Below are 26,307 nucleotides of genomic sequence, written 5' to 3' on the forward strand. Positions count from 1 at the left end.
TTTTCCAACTAGACTACAGACAATGCAGAAGACCAGGGCTTTCAAAAGGTGGAAGTATGGACTAACAAAGGTAACAGCTGTAAAAACTCCTGGTGGTGCTATAGTCTGTTGAAACTCTGTCACTGTTTCTTTTGAAGAACAGCCTGTCCTACAGGTGAATGCGGAGAAAAATACAAACAGAATGAGAAATAAAAATTAATATATATAAAAACAATACACATGCCATTTTTACTTGCCATTTATAATTACAAATGTTCTAACAAAAAACAGACAAATTACCTGCAGCATGTATTTGTGTCAACATTTCTTGACAGCAGCAATTCTACACACTTTTGAATATTTTCCTCTACTGCATGTGCAGTGCACGCTGCCATAAGCGCAGTAAACGTATCTAAAAAGTTAAAGAAAATCATTTTTACCTATACTATTAAATTACTGAAGTAAAGCAGCCTCAGTTAGGGTTAATTGTAGAGAATGATAATACAAGCCATAAACTGAATGAGGCGCTCTAACATAATGCATTAAAAAGAATTGTCCAATTAGTTCAAGAGATTCTTGAAATTGGGAACAGCTTTGGATCGCTTTTCAGCAGCGGTAACAGGTGGTTAAGATTCGATAGGTCCCCTCATCGTTTGTTTTAACTCTTAATAGCTGGCATCACCACAATTCAACTACATGCACTGCAAGTAGTTGAAGGATGATTGCGTATTCACTTGAACCACCAAACATTACAGGGGGTATCAGCCTCTAAACACAAACTTCCTTCCCAGTAACTAGAGTTCAGCCTCTGCAAGGAAGGAGAGAGCACACTGCGCATGTACACCATGGGTGCTCAACCTGTGGTGCTCCAGCTGTTGCGAAACTACAAGTCCCATGAGGCATTGCAAGCCGCTGACAGTTGCATGCACGACTCCCAAAGGCAGAGACATGATGGGACTTGTAGTTCCACAACAGCTGGAGGGCCACAGGTTCAGCACCCATGATGTACACAGTTTGAACAGAATAAAAGATATACCTGTGCTCATATCCCAGTAGCTTCTAAAAGTACACTCACTGGCCACTTTATTAGGCACACCTTGCTAGGAGCAGCTTGAACCCCTTTTACCTTCAGAACTGCCCTAATTCATGGTATGGATTCAACAAGGTTTTGGAAACATTCCTCAGAGATTTTGGTCCATATTGACGATAGCATCACGCAGTTTCTGCAGATATGTCGGCTGCACATCTATGAACTGTTGATACAAGGCAGGATGGATTCATGCTTTCATGTTGTTTACACCAAATTCTGACCTTACCATCTGAAGGTCGCAGATGAAATTAAAACTCATCAGACCAGGCAATGTTTTTCCAAAATTATCCAATTTTGGTGAGCCTGTGCAAATTGTAGCCTCCGTTTCCTATTCATAGCTGACAGGAGTGGCACCTGGTGTGATCTTCTGCTTCAAGGTGCAATGTGTTGTGTATTCAGAGATGGTATTCTGCATACCTTGGTTTGAGCAAGTGGTTATTTGAGTTCCTGTTGCCTTTCTATCATCTTAAACCCTAGAGATGGTTGTGCATTAAAATCCCAGTAGATCAGCAGTTTTAAATACTCAGACCAGCCCATCTGGCACCAAACATCCATGCCACATTCAAAGTTACTTAAATCCCCTTATTTCCCCCATTCTGATGCTCGAATTGAACTTCAGCAAGTCATCTTCACCACGTCTAGATGCCTAAATGCACTGAGTTGGAGCCAGGTAATTGGCTGATTAACAATTTGTTACCAAGCAATTGAACAGGTGAATCTAATAAAGTGGCCAACAGAGTGTTTATAATCTAGCAGGTGCTAAAGGGGTGTGACCACGTTAACACTAAAAATTCCGGATGAACCCTCTGCACACTGCAACTCTCTAGCAAACTTTGCAATAAAAAAAAAATGGTGATTTTTAGTTCACATACATTGCAATACATGTTTAAACTGGCCAACTGTGGTCAAAGTAATCCCTCTTTGGCTAGTATGACTGGCCAGAGATAGACTACTTTGATACAGTTGGCCAGCTTAAAGTGACACGAAAGCTTGCAGTGCTTTTGCAGAGAGCAGCCAAGATCCTCTTTTAGGGTCCCCACTGGAGATCTTGGCTCTTCCCCCAGGGAAAGCTGCTTTCCCTGGGGTGGACCCGATGCGTGCTTGTCCCTGGAGCTGCTGCTTTATTTGTCCGTCAATCACGATGCCTGCCGTCACCACCACTGCTGCCGCTGGCCCGAAGAAAGAATTAAAAAAAAAAAAAAGGCTCCGCTACCAACGATGGCATCCAGCCGTCTGCTTTTGAGGTGGCTTGACAATTTTTTTTTTTTTTTTTAAATTGCCGGCAATTCTTTTACATTCAGCCGTCAGTGGGGAACCCCGCTGACAGCAGAAACATTAACACATAGTTGTCACTAATAAAATACCGCATGACATAACTCATGCGGTATTTTAGTAGCGTTTACTTTTTTCTGACCTCCGGAACGGATTAATTGGTTTTCAATGCATTCCTATGGGCAAAGGCGTTTCGGTTTACGAATTTTCCGCTACATTAAAAGTCCTGCAGAACGAATTAAATTTGTAAACCAAGGTATTACTGTATATTAATTGCTTTGTGTGAAAGTTATAGCATCTACAAACTATGGCATAGATAACGGAATTTACACAGCTTTTACTTTATGACTGCCTATCACATTTTTTGAGGTGCTAAAATACTAGGACAGTACAAACACCCCCAAATGACCCATTTTTGGAACGTAGACACCCTAAGCTATCTACTGAGAGGCATATGGAGTCCATAGAAGATTTATTTTTTTCCCCACAAAATTTTGGAAAATTACAAAAACTTTTTTTTTTTTTTTTACACAAAAGTTGGCACTTAAATGATATATTGCTCACACAAGCCATGGGTATATGTGGAATTACACCTCAAAATACATTCTGCTACTTCTACCTAGTATAAGGGTACCACATGTGAGACTTTTTGGGAGCCAAGCCACATACAGGAGCCTGAAATACAATGACCACTTTGAAAGCCTGAAGGTGAATAACGTCCTCATTTCACTTCCTCACTACCCATCACAGTTTTGGAGGCCCTGAAATGCCAGGATAGCACCAACCCCCCCCCCCCCAATGGACCCTTTTTGGGAAGTAGACACCCCAAGGAGTTTAAAAAGAGGCATGGTGAGTATTTTGCAGATCTCATTTTTTCTCACAAGGTTTTGAAATAGAAAAAAAGAAAAGAAAAAAAGAAAAGAAAAAAAGAAAAGAAAAAGAAAAAAAGAAAAAAAGAAAAGAAAAAAAGAAAAGAAAAAAAGAAAAGAAAAAGAAAAAAAGAAAAGAAAAAGAAAAAAAGAAAAGAAAAAAAATCTTTGTTTTCTTTCTTCATTTAAAAAATCTTGTGGCAACAAACGAGATATGCTAAATATTCACCATGCTTATCAAACTCTTTGGGATGTTTACTTTCCAAAAAGGGGTCATTTGGGGGGGTTTGGTGCTATCCTGGCATTTCAGGGCCTCCAAAACTGTGATAGGTAGTCAGAAAGTGTAATGAGAAAATAAATCCCTTCAAAAGCCTGAAATGAAAAAGTAACATGCAGCGCTAAAGTAAACAAATATACCTGGATACATAAAATTGCAACATGAAAAGTACATTCGATCATATGACTGAATGTAGTTCATTAATTCAATGCTTCATAATGCTTCATAATTGCTTCATCAATGCTGACTCCCTCTGGTGGTCTTCGATCAGAATTCGGTCTTTCAGATGTCTGGCTGACACGCTGTGATTTCTGTCGCCCCTCCTCAGAACATCCAGGTCCAGATATCCATATCAAGATGATTTCATTATTCATATGCGCATAATATAGCGCTGTTTAGTGCAACTCATTCTCACATTTACCACCAGTTTCACGAACATCATCTCTTCAACAGACAAACTTGTCACTCTTATATCACCTATTCACTTATGAAGCATTGAATTAATGAACTACTTTCCATCATATGATCGAATGTACTTTTCATGTTGCAATTTTATGTATCCAGGTATATTTGTTTACTTTAGCGCTGCATGTTACTTTTTCATTTTTCGCTACATAGAAGGTTTTGAGGCATTACCTTTTCATGCTAGCTGCTCTTTTTAATATACGGTAGATCTAGCGCTCGTTTTTTCACACTATATTTGTTCCTTCAAAAGCCTGAAGGTGCTTATTAGATTTTGAGGTCCTGTACGCGGCTAGACTGCCAAAAATTCTCTCACATGTGGTATCCCCATACTCGGGAGAAGTAGAAGAATGTATTTTGGGGAGTAATTCCACATATACCCATGGCATGTGTGAGCAATAAATAATTTAACCTCTTGCCGCCCTGCCACTGTATATATATGTGTGCAGGGCGGCACTGGGGCGCAAAACCACGTTTTAAACCGGGTACCGCGCTCCCGACGTTTTTGCTGACAGGGGGCACACGCGCGTGCTCCCGCCGATCTGCGGGTGACACCATTTGATCAAGGAGAGATCAACCATTCGATTTCAGCCAGTGATGTCTGGCTGAAATCAGATGATCGGTCCCTGTCCTATCCTGTCCTGTGTTGACATTTACACAGGACAGGATATGATGTCATTCTCTGCCTGGACACATTCCGTTCCAGACAGAGAAGACGACATACTAACAGTGAGTAAAACAGCACATACCCACAGTTAGAACACACCTAGGACACATTTAACCCCCTGATCGCCCCCCCCCCCCCCCCAGTTAACCCCTTCACTGCCCTGTCACCAGTGTCACTGATCAGTGAATCGATTTTTACTGATCACTGTATCAGTGTCGCTGGCGACTTCCGATAGTGTTAGCGCCCCTCCCAGATAGCGCCAGTTTGCCCGCCAGTACACCAGTAATCCCGTTTAACCCCTTCACTGCCCTGTCACCAGTGTCACTGATCAGTGAACCGATTTTTACTGATCACTGTATCAGTGTCGCTGCGACTTCCAATAGTGTTAGCGCCTCTCCCAGATAGCGCCAGTTTGCCCGCTAGTACACCAGTAATCCCATTTAACCCCTTAATCTCCCCCCCCCCCAGTTAACCCCTTCACTGCCCTGTCACCAGTGTCATTGATCAGTGAACAGATTTTTACTGATCACTGTATCAGTGTCGCTGGCGACTTCCGATAGTGTTAGCGCCCCTCCCAGATAGCGCCAGTTTGCCCGCCAGTACACCAGTAATCCCGTTTAACCCCTTCACTGCCCTGTCACCAGTGTCACTGATCAGTGAACCGATTTTTACTGATCACTGTATCAGTGTCGCTGCGACTTCCAATAGTGTTAGCGCTTCTCCCAGATAGCGCCAGTTTGCCCGCTAGTACACCAGTAATCCCATTTAACCCCTTAATCTCCCCCCCCCCCCAGTTAACCCCTTCACTGCCCTGTCACCAGTGTCATTGATCAGTGAACAGATTTTTACTGATCACTGTATCAGTGTCGCTGGCGACTTCCATTAGTGTTAGCGCCCCTCCCAGATAGCGCCAGTTTGCCCGCCAGTACACCAGTAATCCCATTTAACCCCTTGATCGCCCCCCCCCCCCAGTTAACCGCTTCACTGCCCTGTCACCAGTGTCATTGATTACAGTGAACAGATTTTTACTGATCACTGTATTAGTGTCACTGGTGACTTCCGATAGTGTTAGCGTCCCTCCCATATAGCGCCAGTTTGCCCGCTAATGCACGGGACATTTTGGCTTAAATTTATGACTAACTTTGAGTTTACGATATATTTTTTATAGCTGAAAGTACAAAATATTGTTTTTTTCCAAAATGTTTGTTTTTTTTGTTTATAGCGCAAAAAAATAAAAAGCGCACAGGTGATAAAATACCACCAAAAGAAAGCTCTATTTGTGTGAAAAAAAGGACGTAAATTTCGTTTGGGTACAGCATTGCATGATCATCATTTGAATTAGTGCAGCGCCAAACAGCAAAAAGAGGCCTGGTCATTAAGGGGGGGTAAATCCTCAGGAGCTCAAGTGGTTAAGTGACAATTTTGTGTTAAAAAAAAATCATTTTTTTTTTTTTTGCAATTTTCCAAAAACTTGTGATAAAAAAATAAGTTCTTCTATTGACTCAACATGCCTCTTAGCAAATATCGGTATTTTTTGCTAGGAAATGACTGTGAACCCCAAAACATATTTTTTTAAAGTAGTGAATAAAATGGTGGGTGCTGCAATTTTTTATGTCACATAGTACTCGCACAGCGATTTTACAAACACAAATTTTTTTTAAAAACAAAAAAAACACACTTTTTTTTTTAACTTTTCATGCACAAAAACACAACATATTGGCCAATTATGTGGTAAGATATATAAAAGATGATCGTATGCCGAGTAAATAGACACCAAACATGACATGCTTCAAAACTGCATATGCCCCGTGCAATAGCGACAAACTGCATACTTTTTTAATATCCATAGGCAACACTTTAAAAGCCCTTTACAAGCTACCATTTTAGATTTAGGGGGGTTCTAGTACTAGAATTACTGCCCTTGATCTGACGTTCGCGGCAATACCTCACATGCATGGTGCAACCGCTTTTAATATACTGGCACGGGGTCAATACTCGTGAACCTGGAGGGCAAGGGTGCTTTTTTTTTTTTTTTTTTTTTTTTTTTTTTTTTAAGTTATTTTGATTTTTTTAATTATTTTTACACTGTGCCTTTAATTTTTTTTATATCACTTTTAATGATATCACAGGGAATGCAAATATCCCCTATAACTTCAATGGGCATTGTCATATATTGTCTTTTGAGAAATCTGGTGACGTCATACAACGAAACATGTAGAGCGAGGCTTGATAGCTCTACACTTGTCCTCTGAGAAGGAATTGCTTTTTGCTGGGATTTAAAGTGCCATACAAATGGTTTTTATGGGAGTGCAATTTTAAATGTTTTTTTACCCAATAAATACGGCGTTATGCTATGGGAGTTTCCCTTTGATGTTTTTATGGTGCTGGAGGAGTACTGTGGAGGTTCTGGAGGGGTTTTGTCACAAACAATTGATTGTTTCCACTATGGAGTGTCATTAGCGTATACAGGTGTCAAGACCACACAGACAGCCAACCGTCCTGCAGGAGAGCGCTGCAACATCTCATGCGATATTTGACCTACCATTCCAGGTGGTCAATTATCTGTGGTGAGTTGGGCTCTGGAGGGGGAGCACTACGCACAGAGAATTGCTACGGATAAGAAGATTTACTACTGTATCACTTAATATTCACACTGAATGCAAATGGGGATTTCTTTGGGGTTTTTTTTTTTTTGGAACTTTACATTTTTTTGGAATTTTTATATGTTTGCACAATTACTGGGACTTTAATATAATAATATATATAGTTTTATACAATTTCACTGTATACACAGTTTCATGGCATTGAATATGTGCTATTTTTAGCACTATTGTCCTTTAAGCACCTTGTATTTACTTATTGGTTTATTTGGGATTTAGTCACTGGGTAGGAGGGATATAATTGCCAGCCCACGGGGCATTATAGCACATGCACATTTGTGGGGACCTCTTGTGTAGTAGGGAGTTAATTTATTTATTTAAAGTAGTTTTTGGGAGAGGCAGCGCATCAATTTTTAGGTTTTTAAAAATAGTTATAGTTTTTTTGTAAATTTTTTGGGGGATTTGTACTTTTTATTTTTTATGCTTTTTTTTTTAAACTTTAACTTTTTAAAACAGATTGTAGGATCTCTCAAAAGGCGCTAGCCAGTTTCCTGACTACCTAACATCTATCGAGACCCTCTGTAAGTATGTGCCCTGAACTGTGCCTTGCTGTACCCTATACAAATACTCCACTAGTGTGTGTGGTAGCGACGGAAGCAGTCCTTGAGGCAGAGACCAGGATGGAAAGGACAGGAGGGACAAAAAAAAGCGGGTGTCACGCCTAATTCCATGTCTGCTACAGACACATTTTTTGGGGTGGCCTTTTTGAGTTGGGGCACCAGGAATGGCATCGGGAAAATGCCTCTCATGCAGCCGGCTAACTGCATCTGTGTTGTGGGTTTGTGCCACAGCACCTTCTGGATACAAAAGGGCAGTGATTATCTCTTCCCAGATATTTTAGGAAGGTACCACTTCGTCCAGTTGCTTTGTAAAACAAAAAAGTATTGTACAGAGCAGAAATTGTGAAATGTTGGCATTGATATTGAAAATATGACTGATCATGCCAAAAAATGCTCTTTTATTGAAGGATGATGATCATATGAAGCCATTATCAAATAGGTGTTTTGCTCCTTTTTAAATCATAATAACAGAAATCACCCAAATGGCCATTATCAAAGGTTTACATACCCTGCAATGTTTGGCCTTGGTACAGACACACAAGGTGACACACACGGGTTAAAATGCCAATTAGAGGTTAACGTCCCACATCTGTGGCTTTTTAAAGTTCAATTAGTGTCAGTGTATAAATAGTCAGTTTGTTAGCTCTTACGTGGAAGCACTGACTAGGCTAGATACTGAGCCATGGGGATCAGAAAAGAACTGTCAAAAGTCCTGCATAACAAGGTAATGGAACTTTATAAAGATGGAAAAGGATATAAAAAGGATGTCCAAAGCTTTGAATATGCCAGTCACCACTTCCACTAAGACGTAGAAAATTCAGGGACCTCTTGATACCAAGCCAAATACAGGTAGACCAAGAAAGATTGCAGCCACAACTGCCAGAAGAATTGTTTGGGATACAAAGGGAAACCCATAGGAAACCACAAGAAAAATACAGGCTGCTCTGGAAAAAGACAGTGTGGTTGTTTTGCAGGAGCACAATATGATGACACTTGAACAAAAATGAGCTATATCAGGCATGTCCAAAGTCCGCCCCGCGGGCCATTTACGGCCCGGGGGTCGGTTTAATGCGGCCCTCCAACAGCCCTCCCTGCTCTGTGTAATGCGGCCCTCCCTTCTATGGCAGACAGTCTTCTGCTTGAGAGCAGTGCGCATGCCTGACTGCGGCGTGTTCTCCCTGGTCTGTGTAAATGCGGCTGTCGCACGGCCCTCCCTTCTGTGGCAGACAGTCTTCTGCTTGAGAGCAGTGCGCATGCGTGACTGCGCCGCGCTGGGAGCGACAGAGGGCGGTGACGTCAGGGCCGGGCTTCCAGCGTGAAGTGCGTTTCTCTTCCCCTCCCAGCTGCCGAGCAGAGACTTCAGCTCTAATTGACCTCTAATTGACATTTTAACCCATGTGTGTCTGCACCAAGGCCAAACATTCCAGGGTATGAAAACTTTTGATCATGGGCACTTGGGTGATTTCTGTTATCATTATGATTTAAAAAGGAGCCAAACAACTATTTGATAATAAATGGCTTCATATGATCATCATCTTTCAATAAAAGAGCATTTTTTCAAAATGGCACAATATCCACCAGGGTATGCAAACTTTTGAGCACAACTGTATATGGACCTAACTGTATATCTCCCCATCCTTCTCTACGATGCTATACACACACACTTCTGGAGAGGATTACCCGCACTGCTCCGCCAAATAGTTAATTATGGGGGACTTTAATGCCATCTTAGCTCCCGACCTGGACAAACCTACCATCCTAACCTCCCCCCCAAACATTTCTCCTCTGATCTTGTTAGTTGGGAACAGGTGCGGAAGAGGTGGAAGACGTTTGGAGATAGAAACATCCTACCACTCGATCATATTCCTGCTTCTTCACGTCCTATAAAACTTCCTCTCGTATTGACCTAGCTTTTGCTAACCCCGCATTATTGGTGGAGGTCCTCTCTGCCTCCCAACTTCCCAGCGGTTTGTCAGATCATTGTCCGCTGGCTCTGAAGTACCGCTTCCACCTTCTCGTACCGCCTCCCTCTGGTGATTGGGACCTCACTGGATTTCCCACCCATCGGTTGCAGATGCTAATCCGCCTTTGCTCAGTGAGTTTTGGGATAATAATGCAGGGTCATCCTCTCCAGATGTTACATGGGACACCTTTAAAAAGTATACACACGAGGACAATACATTTCCTCTCTTGCTGCGATCCGCAAAGCTCATAGTGCTACCACCCACGCCCTTAAGGAGTCAGTGGAGGATTGTACTACCAAATATCCTTTCCATGGTCAAAAGAGATTTGAATCTTCATTTAGTGGAAGTTACCAGATTAAACCTTAACAGTAAACAATGTTTTTTCGAACAAGGTGACCGTAATGGGTGGCTCCTAGCGATGCTGGCTCAACACGATCAGCCACTCACAATAATTTCCCAGCTTCAGACCTCCTCGGGGGAGATGGTTTTCTCCTTATCGGACATTATAGGCACTTTTCGTCAATTTTGCAATACTCTGTATGCCTCCAAACTACCCCCGGATTTCCGGGCTCATGACCTGTCAGCTTTATTGGATCAGTTAGCACTGGGGTGGCTCTCCGATGCGGAGCGTGAGGTCTTGGTGAGGCCCATTACTCCTGAGGAGGTCTCTGCAGCTATTTACTCATTCCCTTCTGGGAAGGCCCCTGGCCCTGACGGCCTCCTCATTGACTTCTATAAGACTCATAGTGATATGCTTGCCCAGTTATTGGCCTTACTGTACACGCAAAGCTTAGCCCCCTAAGGATCCCACCTCCTGTGCCTCCTATAGGCCCATCGCTCTGCTCAACACCAATTTCAAAATCCTAGCAAAGCTTCTCTCTTTAAGGTTGCAACCGATATTACCTATCATTACTGAGCCAGATCAAACGAGGTTTATGACTCTCAGAGCCACTGACAATATACGCAGATTGTATACGAATATTCACGCTATGCATGCCAATGTGGGTTCTTGAGTTGTGGCCTCCCTGGATCTTGAGGCGGCCTTTGATACCATAAAATGGCCGTTTCTATGGGAGGTGCTCCGCAGAATGGGCTTCCCTCTAGTTTTCATTGCACGGCTTCAGACCCTTTATGCCAACCCTACTACGGCGGTCCAATTTATTGGTGGCCTGTCAGCCCTGTTCTCTTTATCCCGAGGCATCCGGCAGGGATGCCCTCTCTCCAGCTCTTTTCACCATAGCTGTGGAGCCCATTGCTGAGGCTCTCCGTACTTCCCCTAACATTAGGTGTCTACGCATCGGTGGGGTTGGAGGAGAGGGTGGTCTTGTACGCTGATGGCCTCCTATTGTTCTTAAACGATGCTGGGCCATCGCTCGCTGTGGCCCTCCAAGTCCTGAACTCATTTGCTCCTGTCACGGGTCTCAGGGTCAACTGGACAAAATCCTTAGCGTTTTCCATTGACCCTCGAACTCCTGGCATGGTCCTTCCACCTACCCAATTACAATGGGTAGAGAGTTTTAGGTACAGTTGCAAGAAAAAGTATGTGAACCCCTTGGTATTATGTGGAGTTTTGCATAAATTGGGCATAAAATGTGCTCTGAACGTCATCTAAGTCACAACAATAGAAGAACACAGTCTGCTGAACATAATACTACACAAACATTAGATGTTACCATGGTTTAATTGCACATAACATGTAAACATTCACAGTGCAGGGAGGAAAAAGTATGTGAACCTTTGGACTTAACTGGTTGACCCTCCTTTGGCAGCAATAACCTCAACCAAACGTTTCCTGTAGTTGCAGATCAGACCTGCACAACGATCTGGAGTAATTTTGGACCACTCCTCTTCACAAAACTGTTTCAGTGTAGCAATATGCTTGGGATGTCTGCTGTGAATCGCTCTCTTAAGGTCATGCCACAGCATTTCAATCGGGTTTAGGTCAGGACGCTGACTGGGCCACTCCAGAAGGTGTATTCTGTGCTGTTGCAGCCATTGTTTTGTTGAATTACTTGTATGCTTTGGGTCATTGTCCTGTTGCATCACCCATCCTCTGTGGAGCTTCAGTTGGCAGACAGATGGTCATACGTATTCCTGCAAAATGTCTTGATAGACTCTGGAATTCATTTTCCCATCAATGACAATCCGTCCAAGCCCTGAGGCAGCAAAGCAGCCCCAAACCATGATGCTCCCTCCGCCATGTTTTACAGTGGGGATGAGGTTTTGATGTTGGTGTGCTGTGCCTTTTTTTCTCCACACAGTGTTGTGTGTTCTTCCCAAACAACTCAATCTTGGTTTCATCTCTCCACAGTATATTTTGCCAGTAGTGCTGTGGAACATCCAGGTGTTCTTTTGCAAACTTCAAACGTGCTGCAATATTCTTTTTGGACAGCAATGGCTTCCTCCGTGGTGTCCTCCCATGTACTCCATTCTTGTTTAAGGTTTTCCTTATTGTAGATGTGTCAACAAAAATGTTAGCATGTGCCAGAGATTTCTGTAGGTCTTTAGCTGACACTCTGGGATTCTTCTTTACCTCATGCAGCATTCTGCACTGTGCTCTTGCAGTCATTTTTACAGGACGACCACGCCTAGGGAGAGTAGCAACAGTGCTAAACTTTCTCCATTTGTAGACAGTCTGTCTTACCGTGGACACATGAACATCAAGGCTTTTGGAGATACTTTTGTAACCCTTTCCAGCTTCATGCAAGTCAACAATTCTTGATCGTAGGTCTTCTGAGAGCTCTTTTCTGCGAGGCATGGTTCACATCAGTGCTTCGTGAAACCAGTACACGCAAAACAGGTGTGTGTTTTTTCAGGGAAGGACAGCTGTCAGCAACACATCCAATATCATCACACTGATTGGAGTCAAGGTTGGCTCACTCCTGGCTCCAATTAGCTCTGGGAGAAGTCATTAAGCTAGGGCCTCACATACTTTTTCCTCCCTGCACTGTGAATGTTTATATGTTATGTGCAATTAAACCATGGCAACATCTGTTTGTGTAGTATTATGTTCAGCAGACTGTGTTCTTCTATTGTTGTGACTTAGATGACGTTCAGAGCACATTTTATGCCCAATTCATGCAAAACTCCATGTAATCCCAAGGGGTTCACATACTTTTTCTTGCAACTGTATCTGGGGGTCAGGATCTCTCGTCGGGCCTCTGATTTTCTTTCCTTAAATTTTGCTCCTGTGGTGCATGATCTTAGGCTGAAGCTGAAGGAACGGGAGTCTCTATCTCTCCTTGGGCGCATCAACTTTATCAAAATGAAACTCCTTCCGAAGTTCACTTACCTGTTTCGGCATTCTCCGCAATGGATCCCCAAATCCTTTTTTACTCATCTTAACCAACTCTTTTCCTCCTTCATTTAGGGCCCCAACACCCTTAGATACAAACTTTCTACCCTCATGCGACACTAAGCTCAAGGTGGCTTAGCTTTGCCTGACAAACACTTCTTCGCTACCCAATTGGTTAAGGCTGCCTGGTGGCTGAACTCTGATCCTACCAACTCCTCCACTGTACTAGAAGCTGCGGTGTTGCGCTCCATGGAGGCTCTGAGGTTCCTTTTATATAGGGGAACTCGGGCCCCCAACCCATTGACACCTTCCATGATCCCCACCCTGCAGGCCTGGCGTGCAGGTTTAACTTGCAAGCATTATCCCATGCTAGATGTTTCTTCGAATGCGCCATTATGACTTAATTCCACCCTGCCCCACATTTTCAGGTTACCTGAACCCCAGACTTGGACAAAATTTAATATAAAAACCATCTCACAAATTTTCACCAGTTCTACACCTTCCCCTTTGTCTATCCTTTCTTCTACTTATAATGTTCCAGCATCCTATTTCGATATCTACAGCTCTCCCATGCCTTCCGTGCTCAATTCCCTCCCTCCACACTTCGGCTTATTCAACCGGCCCTGGAAGAGGTCTGATTGCACTGTGAAACCTACCTCCCATCTGTACTCCCACCAACTGGGGGTTTCTCTACCCGCTCTGGGAGGCTTGCGTGAGAGATGGTCGAAAGACGTACCGGAATTAGATGATGATGACTGGGATGATATTTGGGACCTGCTCTCCCGTTCCCTGGTTTCTCTAAGGAACGGTCTAATTCGGTTTAAAGTAGTGCATCGGGCCTATTACACTCCTTATAGGCTTCATAAAATGAGCTCAACTCACTCCCCCGAATGCTGGCGTTGTGGGAGCACTCCGGGAGACTTTGCCCACGTGTTTTGGCATTGCTTTGTGTTGTCTGACTTCTGGAAGGAGGTGACATCCCTATGCAATAAGTTGACCTCCGCCCCCCTACAACTTACCATGTCGGTGTGTTTATTAGGATTGGTTAGCAATCTCCTACCCACTATAGCTGAACGCACTCCGATTAGCCTACTTTAGTTTTATGCTAGAAAGGCCATAGCTTTGCATTGGAAAAAACCTGCTCCTCCATCTCTTACGTTATGGAAGCGGATAATTAATGATAATTTACCACTTTATAAAAGATACTTATATGCACAGAGGATGCCCCCAAAAATATGACAGAGTATGGTCCAAACGGCTAGCCGAACCCTCCACCACTGCCTCTGACATGCCGATAACCTGAGTAGCTTATTGCAATTCTGACGAATATCTGTATATCCTCCGGATCCTGGGGACATCATACACACTATAACATACATTAGAATGGGATATGTCAAATTCCCCCATATCTCCCTCTGGTGGTAGCGGTAACCATCCAGGCATCTCGGATAGTCCATCTGTAACTATCGCTTGTAACCTTTCTGGATATATAGTTTGACATTTCTCCGCCCTTGCGAGGGTAGGATACATTTGAACCACTGTTCATATATATATATAGTGTAACACATTTAATATATGTTAAAAAGATTCAATAAAAAGATTTAAAAAAAAAAAAAAAAAAAAAAAAAAAAAGGAAGAGGCCTACAAGATTCTAAGCATGTCAGATGAGAGCGAAGGGGAAGTCTCACTGACAGAATCTGCCTCAGAATACAAACCTGTAGACAGCAGTGGCACCGAAAGATAGCTCAGACAATGGAGAAGGGGTCCCTGCTAAGGTCAGTCGTACCCGACCCTGTTCCCAGGTTGCTGAGATATTACAATTGCATGATGTTTCTCATATGCAGCAGAGTGCCAGTACTAGTGCCGCTCTACCGTTCAGTGAACTGGCGAGCACCAGCGGCCTAGTACATCCTGGTCTTATAAATACCAGAACTGCAGTATCACTTTGTGATGTGATGAGTCCTATAAGTGCAGTACAAGCTGGTGCAGTGGCGAGCACAAGTAGTGTTCCGCAACAACCAAGAATTTGCACACAGGCCCGTAGAGCCCCTAATGTTCTTCCGGATGCGCTTGCAAATCCTGTTCGGCAGCCCACAAATTCTGCAACACCCGTAATTTCCCCATTCACTGCCCAACCCAAAATTCAGGTAGAATCAGCAAATTTAACTACTCCCCTTGAGTTTTTGGAGCGGTTTTTCACGGAAGATCTGTATGCATTGATTGTGGATCAAAGCAATTTATATGCACAGCAGTTTATCTTCGCCAACCTATATTCAAACAATGCCTGACCTATTATGGTTTCCGAATTTAAAGATTTTTTGGGCCTAACCCTCAACATGGGCATTACTAAATTGCGGTTGCATTGGTCCACGACCCGATTTATCATATGCCCATGTTCTCTGCTACCATGGCCAGGCATAGATATGAGAATATAATGCGATTTATGCATTTCAGCGACAATATACTCTGTAGTCCTCGGGGTGACCCTGAACTTGACCAGCTTCACAAAATTCGGCCCTTCGTAAATCACCTTAACCAAAAATTTGCAGATGTCTGTGCTCCCATGCAAAACATGATGAATCCCTCAGTTTTTCTGGCTGCCTTGCATTCAAACAAATTCTCCCCTGCAAGCATACCAGATATGGGGTCAAGATGTATAAGACCTGTGAGAGGGCAACAGGCTATACATATGTTTTGGATTCAAGAGGAAAAAGATAGTCACATGGAGCTCCCCGAAAGCCCAGACTACATGGGGAGCCGTGGCAAGATAGTTTGGGACTTGGTGTCACCCTTTTTCCATATGGGGTACCACTTATATGTGATGAAGTTAGCCAGCTGTATGAAAGGCATTTTCCCGATGCCATTCTTGGTACCCAACCCAAAGGATACCCCAAAAAAGATGTGTCTGTAGCAGACATGGAATTAGGCGTGACACTCGCTTTTTTTGTCCCTCCAATCCAACCTGGTCTCTGCCTGAAGGACTGTTACGTCGCTACCACATACTAGTGGGGTATTAGGGTACAGTACGGCACAGTTCAGGGCACATAACTGCACAGGGTCTTGAAAGATGTTAGTCAGGAAACTGGAAAAGAGGAAGGTTTTGGCCGCACACAGGAGGCATGATGAAAAAAGTGATTGCTGTTAGTTATGACCAAGCACGTGATCGTGTGAAACACGTTAACAGCTATCATTGTGATGGTGCTATTTGTGTCCATTTATGGATCAATAAACTATCTTCACTTTTTTCATCATACCTCCAGTGTGCGACCAAACACTTCTTTTCTATGCGTACGTGGTGGCAAGCCAGGGTCTGCATCTGTTTTGGTTTTGATGTTCATTGTTTTACCTGAGCGGTATTTCCTTTCTTCATTAGTCAGGAAACTGGCTATCACATTTTGAGAGACCCTACACTCTGGTTAAAGTTATAAAAAAAAAAAAAAGTACAAAAAAAAAATGTTTTTATCAAGTTATTGTTACGGTTTTACTGTTACTGTTTGTTAACCATTGCTGTTTTCTTTGCAGGAATGCCATTCAGCTGCAGCACCAAGTTGTTTATTCTGACAGCAACAGGGGGGTCTTGCTCTCAGAATATACATAAGTGTGTGCAGCGCTGTTGGATGAGATTTTTCATCCGCAGCTAAAAAAAAGAGCATATATGCCTAAGCATGGAGGCCTGGGGTGGCCAGTGGGTGGATGGCCCCTATGCTTTCGCATACATTAAAAAAAAAATTTTGGCAGATATTTCTTCATCCACATCGATCGATGAGAATAGAGGAATCTGTTAAGTTTTTTGTTTTTTTTCGTTCAGTCCACCATTAGAAGTGGGTGGATGCAGGGCGGTAAATTCTAATGGTGGGCATACCACACACTTTTTCTGGCAGAGATTCCTTCTCTTTTTTTCATTCAGCCCACAGGCTGCATAAAAAAATAAAAAATATATTGGAAATAAAAAAAAAAAAGAAGGAGCATAGCATATATACTCAAAGACCAGACCAGCGACTGGTACATCACTGGACTTTGCTTATACCAGGATGATGCCTGCAGCTGCAGGCATCATCTTGGTACTGTTTTTTTTTTTTTTCAACCGGTGACCAGCTTTCATGTAAAAGCAATCCTAATGGCTAATTAGCTGCAGGATTGCTTTTACAAGCAGAGGGAAAATATTGCCCCGTTGCCTTCCACGGCCTTCTCGAGCAGTCCCATGCCATCAGGGAAACCTGAGAACACAGCCGGTGGTTCTGCCAGCTGACCATAGAGCTGATTGGAGACCGGAATGCCGCCAGTCATCTCTATAGTCTAAGAAACCGGAAGCCACAAGCAGTTCATCACTTGAGTTTTGCAGGATATAAAACAGCGCCAATTGTATATTGGGTAAGCATCTGATCACACCAATCTTGGTGAGATCAGATGATGTAAGGGGAGATATCTAGACCCCCCCAGATTTCTCAAAAAATACTTGTCTATTGCAGTCACAGGGGATATTTAAATTCCCTGTAACAATAAAAGTGATTAAAAAAATTAAAAAAAGGACAGTGTAAAAATAATTAAAAAGCACCCTCGCGCCTCAACACCCCAACCCCCCCACTCAAGTGTTCACCCAGTGCCGGTATGTAAACAGCGGTTGCACCATGCATGAGGTATCACCGCGAACGTCAGATCAAGGGCAGTAATTCTAGCACTAGAACTCCTCAGTAAACCTAAAATGGTAGCCTGTAGAGGCTTTTAAAGCATCGCCTATGGATATTGAAAATGTATGCAGTTTGTCGCCATTGCACGGGGCATGCGCAGTTTTAAAGAATCTCATGTTTGGTATCTATTTACTTTGCATACCATCATTTTACCACATAAATCGGCCAATATATTGTGTTTTTGTGCATTAAAAGTTAAAAAAGTGTATTTTTTTCAAAAATGACAAAAAAATTGTAGCACCCACCATTTTATTCACTACTTTAAAAAAATATATGTTTGGGGGTTAAAAGTAATTTCCTAGCAAAAAATACTGATTTTTTTTTTTCATGCGAACAAAAAGTGTCAGAAAAGGCTTGGTCTTCATGTGGTTAGAAGAGTGAGTGATGTGTGGCATATACTTCTAATGCTGGGCATAAAATGCCCGCACCACCCAAAATGACCCCTTTTTGGAAAGTAGACACCCCAAACTATTTGCTAAGAGGCATGTTGACTCAATAGAAGAGTTTTTTTTTTTTTTAATCACAAGTTTTTGGAAAATGACAATTTTTTTTTTTTTTTTTTTTTTACACAAAATTGTCAATTAAATTATTGAATTATTAAATTATTAAATCCAGCATCAGTCACAAGGAACGCCGCTGCCATCAACACAGGAAAAAAAAAAGAAGAGAGCCCCACATCCGACGCTGGCGCCTGGTTACTTCATATTCATTTACATGGGGAGGTGGGCATCTGAGGGCCCCCATGCCTCAAAGTGCCCCTTACCCAATGTTGAGGGCATGTGACCTGGTATGGTTTGCGTTGGGGGGTCTCCCTTTTCCTCGTCTGCCAGACTGCATGCTCTTTTGGGGGGGCAAGATTTTTTTTTTGTTGTGGTTGTAATTTGTAGCATAGAGGTTCCCCTTAAAAACTGGTACCAGTCCCAAATGGCTTGGTATGGATTGGGGGGGGGGGTGTTTACCTTAATGTATTTCTTGCATTAAGGTAAAAAATGTTTAGGCATTGGTTTTGGTCCCTAACCCCCCTTTTACTTACCTAAGCCCTCATTCGATCTAGCACTATGCAAGTCTCTCCCCTCACTTCCACATCTCACTGACTTTGCTTGGGTACCGGAAGCCATTGGCTTCCATTGCTGTCAATCAAAGCAAAAGGACGAGGGAACGGGGGTGGTGGCAAGTCCCACTGTCTGTCAATGAAGGTAGCAGTGGGGTTCAGGAGCGAGCACACACAAGAGGCTTGGACAGAGTAGAGCCAGGAGCGCCAGCAAGGGACCCAAGAGAAGGTGGTTCGGGACCATTTCGTGCAATTCTGGAGAGCTGGAGGACAACAGAAGAGATGGACAATGTCCTTGTACAAGTGGAAATCCAACACCATCTTTGGAAGAAAGGAAGGGGGTGTCCGAAACACTGCCTTGTCCTTGTACAGGATCATATAAGGCAGCTGCAAGACAAGCTGCCAAATCTGACACCCACTACGAACAGCAAACAGGAATGGAACCAGCTGTGAGAACGTAAGCAAGGGAATATGCCAAATGCTCTTGAAAAGAGGCTTCTGAAGAGCAGACAACACCAAAGTCAAGGCCCCTTGTGGCAATGGGGAGTGCACAGAACATCACATGATGAAATCCCTGGATAGATGTTAAAAGGGCAACACCCATATAGGGATTGAACCCACAAATTTGTCGCTAACAGCACCATGCTGTAACCAACTGAGCTAGATGGCTCAAACTTTGCAACCAAGGAATACGTGGCCAAAGAACACAAAGAAAAAGCAGCCAGAGCAGAAACTTGACCCTTGATCATACTCAAGGCCATTTTCCCATCATCGCAAGTTGAAAAAAGGCCAACACTCTAGACACTGAACAGGAGCAAGGATGGAACCCCAAAGCTTCGCACCAAATGATGTAAGCTCTCTAGACGCAATGATAATTTTTACATAGTATACTTTGAACATACATATTTGTATCACCGGGCAAGATAAACCTGGCTCTCAACAGCCATGCCTTCAAATCCAGTGATGGTAAAGTAGGGTGGAGTTTCGGCCCCTGGAAAGAAGGTCCTCCCTAATAAGCAGCCGCTGCTCCCAAGCACACCACAATGACGTCCTACAAATGGCTAGGCCAGTCCAGAGTCACAAGACCGGTATGCCTTCGGCTTCTATCCTGCACAGCAGTCAAGGGATCAGCGTAAGGGGTGGAAGGGTGAAAAAGAAATTGTACGAATCTCGGGGCACCATGCAGCACATCCAATATGTCTATTAGAAAGCCAACGAGCTTGCCATGAACCACAGAACCTTCTTGTTGAGGCAGGAAGCTAGAAGATCACTGCTCAGCACCCCCCATCCCCCGGCAAAGACAAAAATGATGGAACACTTGCAGATGGAGGGACCACTCTTCCTGAACCAGTAGCAGACAGCTGAGGTAATTTGCTAGTCAGGATTCAACACCTGAAACAAGCACAACAGACAGAGCTAGAACAAACCTTTCTGCCCATCATAGAATGTGGGACGCTCCAGCGCTGCTGCTGCACTTCTCATACCTCCCCGATGCTTGACATAAGCCACCGTGGTGGCATTATTTGAGTGGATCCTGATCTGTAAACCCTTTAGGCAAACCATCTCAAGCGTCAGTGACAGCCTGATCCATCGAAGCTCCAGGACAAAGCTGGACAGTAAAGCTGCCCATGGAGTCCAGTGACCTGTGGCAGAGTTCAATCCCAGGGCTCCTCCCCAGCCTGGCAGGCTGGCATCTGTACATCTGTAGTGATCACAGTCCAGCGTTGCAGAAGGAAGGACCTCCCAGTTTGTTGAGCTAGAGACCAAAAGAGAGGTCCTCGCCACCAGAACAATTGGAGCGTCCAGGAACGCGGAGACCCATTTCATGTGAAAAATAGCTCCATCTGCAGTGTTCTCGGATGGAACTAGACAAACTGAACCACTGCAAAAGGTAGCCACCAGTAGGCCGAAGACCTGCATGCAGAACCACAGGTAGGCCACTTGCAGGACAAAAAATGTTGGACCGCTGACTGGAGCTTGTAGAGATGTCTGGCAGAAGGCACATTTTACCCTGCTCTAAATTGAAAATCAGGCCAGGATACTGTAGGCGTTTGCAAAGAAATTAACACAGACTTCCTGAGGTTCTGGATCCACCAGAAGTCCTGTAGAGAATGCATAGTGGTCTCTACACTGTCCATCAAGAACAAATGAGTCTCTACTCAAAGAAACAGTCCAGTTTACTGCTTACACTGATTCCTTGTAGCCTCCTCAAGTACTGGACCGTGCAAAGACCTTGGTGAGCATCCGAGAGGTGAAGGCTAGACCAAGAGACAGTGCCACAATTTGAGAGTGCTCTTTGCTCATTCATTTCCTCTCCCATCTTGGCCTAAGGACAAAAGATATTCTCACCACCAACAAGGTGCTGGACAATATCGACCAGCGTAGCCCCAAAGCTCAGTCACCCTGGAAGGGCAGGTCTGCCAAGGTCTTTTTGAAAGTCTAGGTAGCTGACCAGGCTTTGAGCCAAGGGCCCCGAGCAGACCACTGCCGAAACAGAAGGTCCATAGAGAAGTGCAGCCGTATCAAGGGATGCGTCACAAATGTACTTAAATCCTCAGATCAACTGGTCCACCCACTCCACATACACTTGGGGTATCTGGCTAGAAGTCAGGGGCACACAGCCAACATGCATATACTCGAAGCTCTGGACCAGCGTGCGTCTGCATGATTCGTGCTGACCAGGAGACCTGTAGCAGATTCCGTCCTCCCAAACGCGAGGACCTTAACTAGAGGAGAATCTGCCCCGAGAAGATAATTGGGAGTCAAGGACATAAGGGCAGGTTCCTTGCTCTAGAAGGTTACCGTTAGAAGGCAGGAAAGCCGGAGGTGCCAAGACACAACACAGGTACACCCCAGATGGTTCCACTTCACGTACAATTGGTGTAAAGGAACCCAGCAGGGCAAGGAAACCTTCGACCAAAGAATAGTTCCACTGACCTATAGATAGGATACAGCCACAAACAATGCATAATACCAATACGGCCCCGGTCCCCACCACAGTCCAGATTCCAGGAAGGGACCCCCAAGCTACCCGTGCAGTATGGACAGGGACAGCCCATCTAGCCCCCGAGAACTGTCCAAGTAAGATGGCAGGGATCCACAAAAGGGTCACACCAATACCCCAAATCGTGATATAACTCAGTTCCGGGAGTTTTCGGAATTGCTAGGCCGCAGAAAGCCTGATGGCAACGACTAACCCAGCTGCTGGCCGGACTGAAGACAGCACTCTTCGCCATCACTCCGCCAACACCTGTTGAAAACACCTGACAGCAGGCCAAGCGGTGACTTGAGAACCACTGCTGGTAGAAGCTGATGCCACCAAGGAAAATGTCTGGCGCAGGCACAAGAAACAGGCCAGGAAGGGGCAGGCATCAGACGTGAGCTCTCCAGTCCACATCTTCTCAGCCGAGCACTGCCCAAGCAAGGGGAGTGCCCCCTCCAACCCACATCCGCCTCCAGCCTGGAGACTCAGTGAGCCAGAAGTGATGTCGGAAGAGGGCAAATGTCCACAATTAAAATGGCGGGTCAGACCATCCGTTCCAGTAGGCCACTAACTAAATTTTCAGCATGGCAAATTGCGTGCTATGCCCACCTGCAGGTAGCCCACACAAACCGATGGGCAGCCATATGGCACCACCCCCTTCCCCCCTGCATAAAACATCCCCACAGCCACAGAGCCCACAAACAACCTGGAGGGGGTAGGGAGACTTATACAGGGAAAAGGCTGATCCCCCAAAATATGGTCGCTGCAGCCTACGAGGAGGGAGCAAAGTGCCTCCAGGTCAGTCAGTGGTCCCCTGACCAGCCAAACGCTCCATGATCCTAACAAGGGAGATAGGAACAGCTCAATAAGGAGGAGTTGTCCCCGCAAGGACCAAACCAGCACTGCACCCACTACCACCCAGGAAAGACACACAGGGTACCTGAGGTCAGCCAAACACACAACCACCATAGCCTAGAGCAGGGGTCCTCAAACTGCGGCCTGCCAAGGACATTTATCCGGCCCGGCAGGTGTTTTTAAATATTAGGCATCCCCCTGCGTACTTTCACTTTCATTCCACCTGCACCGCTCTGACTGGCTCTGCCTCTCCCTCACCTGCCCCTCGGCTCCGCCTCGGCTCCACCTCCAGTGATAGTACTGTGTGCTGGGGATGTAGATCCGGCCGGCGCGGCGAGTAAATGATAGAGGGGTGGAGTCTGTGATCTCTGGAGGGGCTGCCTGCAGTTCTCCCGCGCTGGGCAGTGACAGACAGCAGAGGAGAAGGACACTGATCAGACTGCATTGAATTGATGGACACTGGTGAGGCTGCATTGATGGGCAGTGCAGTCTGTATGTCTCTGTGTGGGCAAAGTTATTGCTGGTATATTGTTTTTGTAGCGTTGTATGTATATGTATATATGGTCCCTCAGACCATTGGAGGGCCGGACTATATTTTCCAAAAAAATAAATAAAAAAAATTGCTATTAGTAAAAAAAAAAAATATATATATATATATATATATATATATATAGCAATTTTTTTATTTTTTTTTTTAAATATAGTCCGACCCTCCAATGGTCTGAGGGACAGTGAACTGGCCCGGTTTAAAAAGTTTGAGGACCCCTGGCCTAGAGGGTGGAGGAGACCCTGGGAGGACCGACTGCCCTAGAGAATACCCACACCCCGCACTGCTCCCTGCTAGGGTGGGGGGGGGAATCTATTTTCCGATCCATGGAATATGCAGGTAACACTCCCATGACAGATTCTCCTCTCCACTGAAGTGGAAGGGGCTGTTGGCCAAGGATAACACTGTGACACAGACCATTGGCGCCCAGTCTTGTATGTTCCCTAGAGATGTTTGTCTCGCTAGCTGCCCCAGTTCAGGATGAGACATAGTCGTGGGCGTCCTAGTGCGGAGCTAGTGGTCTGCACACACTCGCTGATCAGACTGCGGTGACCACTGGATCTAGATTATCTAGCCCGCCGCCCAGCCTGACTGTTGATAGAAGATCTCTGCCAGAAAAATGTCAAGAATTCCATGAAAAATAAAAGGAAAACGCTATGGGACCATAAGTCCCAGCAGAACAACAGGTCCATACTGCTTAGACACTAGGCAGAAATGACTGGAGGTCTATAGTAGAGAGGAGGTTTTATGCCCAGGGATGACTGACCATGAGCCAGGAAGTTCCAAGTTTTTTTTCTGCCTAGTGTTATACTTCTGCAGGTGAAGCTATAAAACCCTGTTTGGTCATGGATAAAGAAGGTGGAGGCTGTGTCTGTCGTCAGTGAACGAAAGAGAAAACAAAATTAAGGTTTGGAATGGCCTAGTCAAAGTCCAGATTTTATTCCAATTGAGATGCTGTGGCATGGCATTTAACAGGCTGTTCATGCAGAAAACCCTCCAATGTGGCTGAATTAAAACAATTCTGGAAAGAAGAGTGGACCAAAATTCCTCCACAGCAATACAAAAGACTCCTTGCCAGTTATCACAAATGCTTGATTGAAGTTGTTGCAGCCAAGGGTAGCACAACCAGCTATTAGGTTTAGTGGCAAATACTTTTCCACATAGGGCCAGGCAGGTTTGGATAGCTTTTTTCCCTTAATAAATGAAATAATTAAAAACTGCATTTTAAATTTACTCGGGTTATCTTTGGGCAATATTAAAATCTGTATGATCTGTGTCATTTAAGTGTGACAAATATGCAAAAGAAAATAAATACATCAGGAAGGGAGCAAATACTTTTTCCCAGCACTGGATTTCCCTTGTCTCAGTGAGGCAATTATTGATATTTCAGATTCCACATGAAACTTTGTACCTAGAATGTACTTGTTTAGGGAATTTAGGTTGAGGATAGGATGATTACCTTTTGAGACTGTTCTCCAGAGGTCTTGGAACAATTATCCCCGGAGACAAGAGATCGTTCAGGGCATTCTGCAAACCTGAATGTCCTTGAATGGGATTTTGTTTTTTTAAACCCACAGGACTGGGACATCTGTGGCCCAGAGAAAGGCAAACAGATGTCAGTCCCCCCTCCCCCCAACCTAGGAAGAGTGCTTTGAGTTACACTTAGTTGATTTTGAGTTCCAAGTATTGCGCCAAAAGAAAGGCCGTAGCTGAAGTCTAGGGTGAACAATGAGCTGCTATGAGTTTTGAGGAGGTAGAAGGCCCTGAAGAAGGAGATTCTTGAACGTTCCCCTGTAGAAGGACCCTTCCTCGTGTGACATCTTTCATTTGTTAACTGCCTCACCAAGAAGACATCCTCCTTCAAAGGGCATACATGTGAGCTGTCTTTCACATACTAGCAGCTTCAGCTGACCAAGCTTTGAGCCAGAAGGTTCTACACATGTGAATAAAAATCAAGGCCATTTTACAGATTTGTGTCATGACATCTTCTATGGCATCCACACAAACCAACAAAAGCAAAAGAAATTTGCTGTAATTGCTTGACGTACCATATATTGACGTATCGTGGATCCAATATGTCACGGATCCACGATCGCCGCCACCAACATGCGACAATCGCACGACCGCGACTAACAGTAATATGTCACGCCCACGCCGTCAGACCCCAGACCTTCTCACCAAACTCGTGACCGAAGGGCCGGCCGATCTAAACCGCGGTGTGACGCGCGTAACAAGGCCACACTCAGCTGCACCCAGCACAGCGATTGGTCAGCTAATGGACTACAATCGATGCCTGCAGCCTAAATGCGCTTGTTACTGGGTCGGGTTAATTACGCAACTAACCCTCTACTGTCACCACCACTTTTGTCGGAGACTGGGAAACTCCCGTTATCAAATATACACTATAATGATTGAAATATTGATCTATATAGCATGGCCCGCGGACCTGTTATACAGAGATATACCAAACAGTAGCAAGACAGGGATACGTGAATTGCAAATAAGCGCTTAGAAACAGTTTAACACTTTCAGTAAGAAACATTTATTACTAAAAGGCTCGCAAGGTGCAATACAATATTTACAAAGAGATGTCACAAAAATATATATATATATATATATATATATATATATATATATATATATATATATATATATATATATATATATTATATAAAGACACAGCAAAGAGATAATTAGGAAGAAGATTACAGGGTTAAGTTACTTGCCCATATGCCTGGGTTTGCAGATAGAGACAGATAGAGCTTTCTTTTGGTGGTATTTAATCACCTTTGGGATTTTTATTTTTTCTTAAACGAAAAACCACTAAAATTTTGAAAAAAAAAAGTTCTCTTAGTTTTTGTTATACAATTTTGTAAATAAGTGATTTTTCTCCTTCACTCATGTGCGCTAATGAGGCTGCAGTGATGGGCACTGATAGGCTGCACTGATGGACACTGATAGGTGGCACTGATGAGGAGGCACTGGTAGGTTGCACTGATGGGCATTGACAGGCATCACTGATGGGCACTGAAAGGCAGCACTGACTGGCACTGATAGGCATCACTGACTGGCAGTTAGGCGGCACTGA

General features: G+C 44.2%; 1 protein-coding gene across 1 annotated transcript in view; it reads right to left on the bottom strand.

The window, feature by feature from the left end:
- The window catches only part of ASZ1 (ankyrin repeat, SAM and basic leucine zipper domain containing 1), a 361,039-nt gene that overhangs the window by 266,253 nt on the left and 68,479 nt on the right, over positions 1-26,307 (bottom strand). Inside the window, exon 4 of the mRNA XM_089672151.1 lies at positions 280-391. Coding sequence (XP_089528277.1) covers positions 280-391 — 112 coding nt within the window. The remainder of the gene's footprint in view (positions 1-279; positions 392-26,307) is intronic.

The sequence above is a fragment of the Staurois parvus genome, unplaced genomic scaffold (assembly GCF_062004578.1).
Source record: "Staurois parvus isolate SC_StPar_1 unplaced genomic scaffold, SC_StPar_1.0 ptg000120l, whole genome shotgun sequence".
NCBI lineage: Eukaryota > Metazoa > Chordata > Amphibia > Anura > Ranidae > Staurois > Staurois parvus.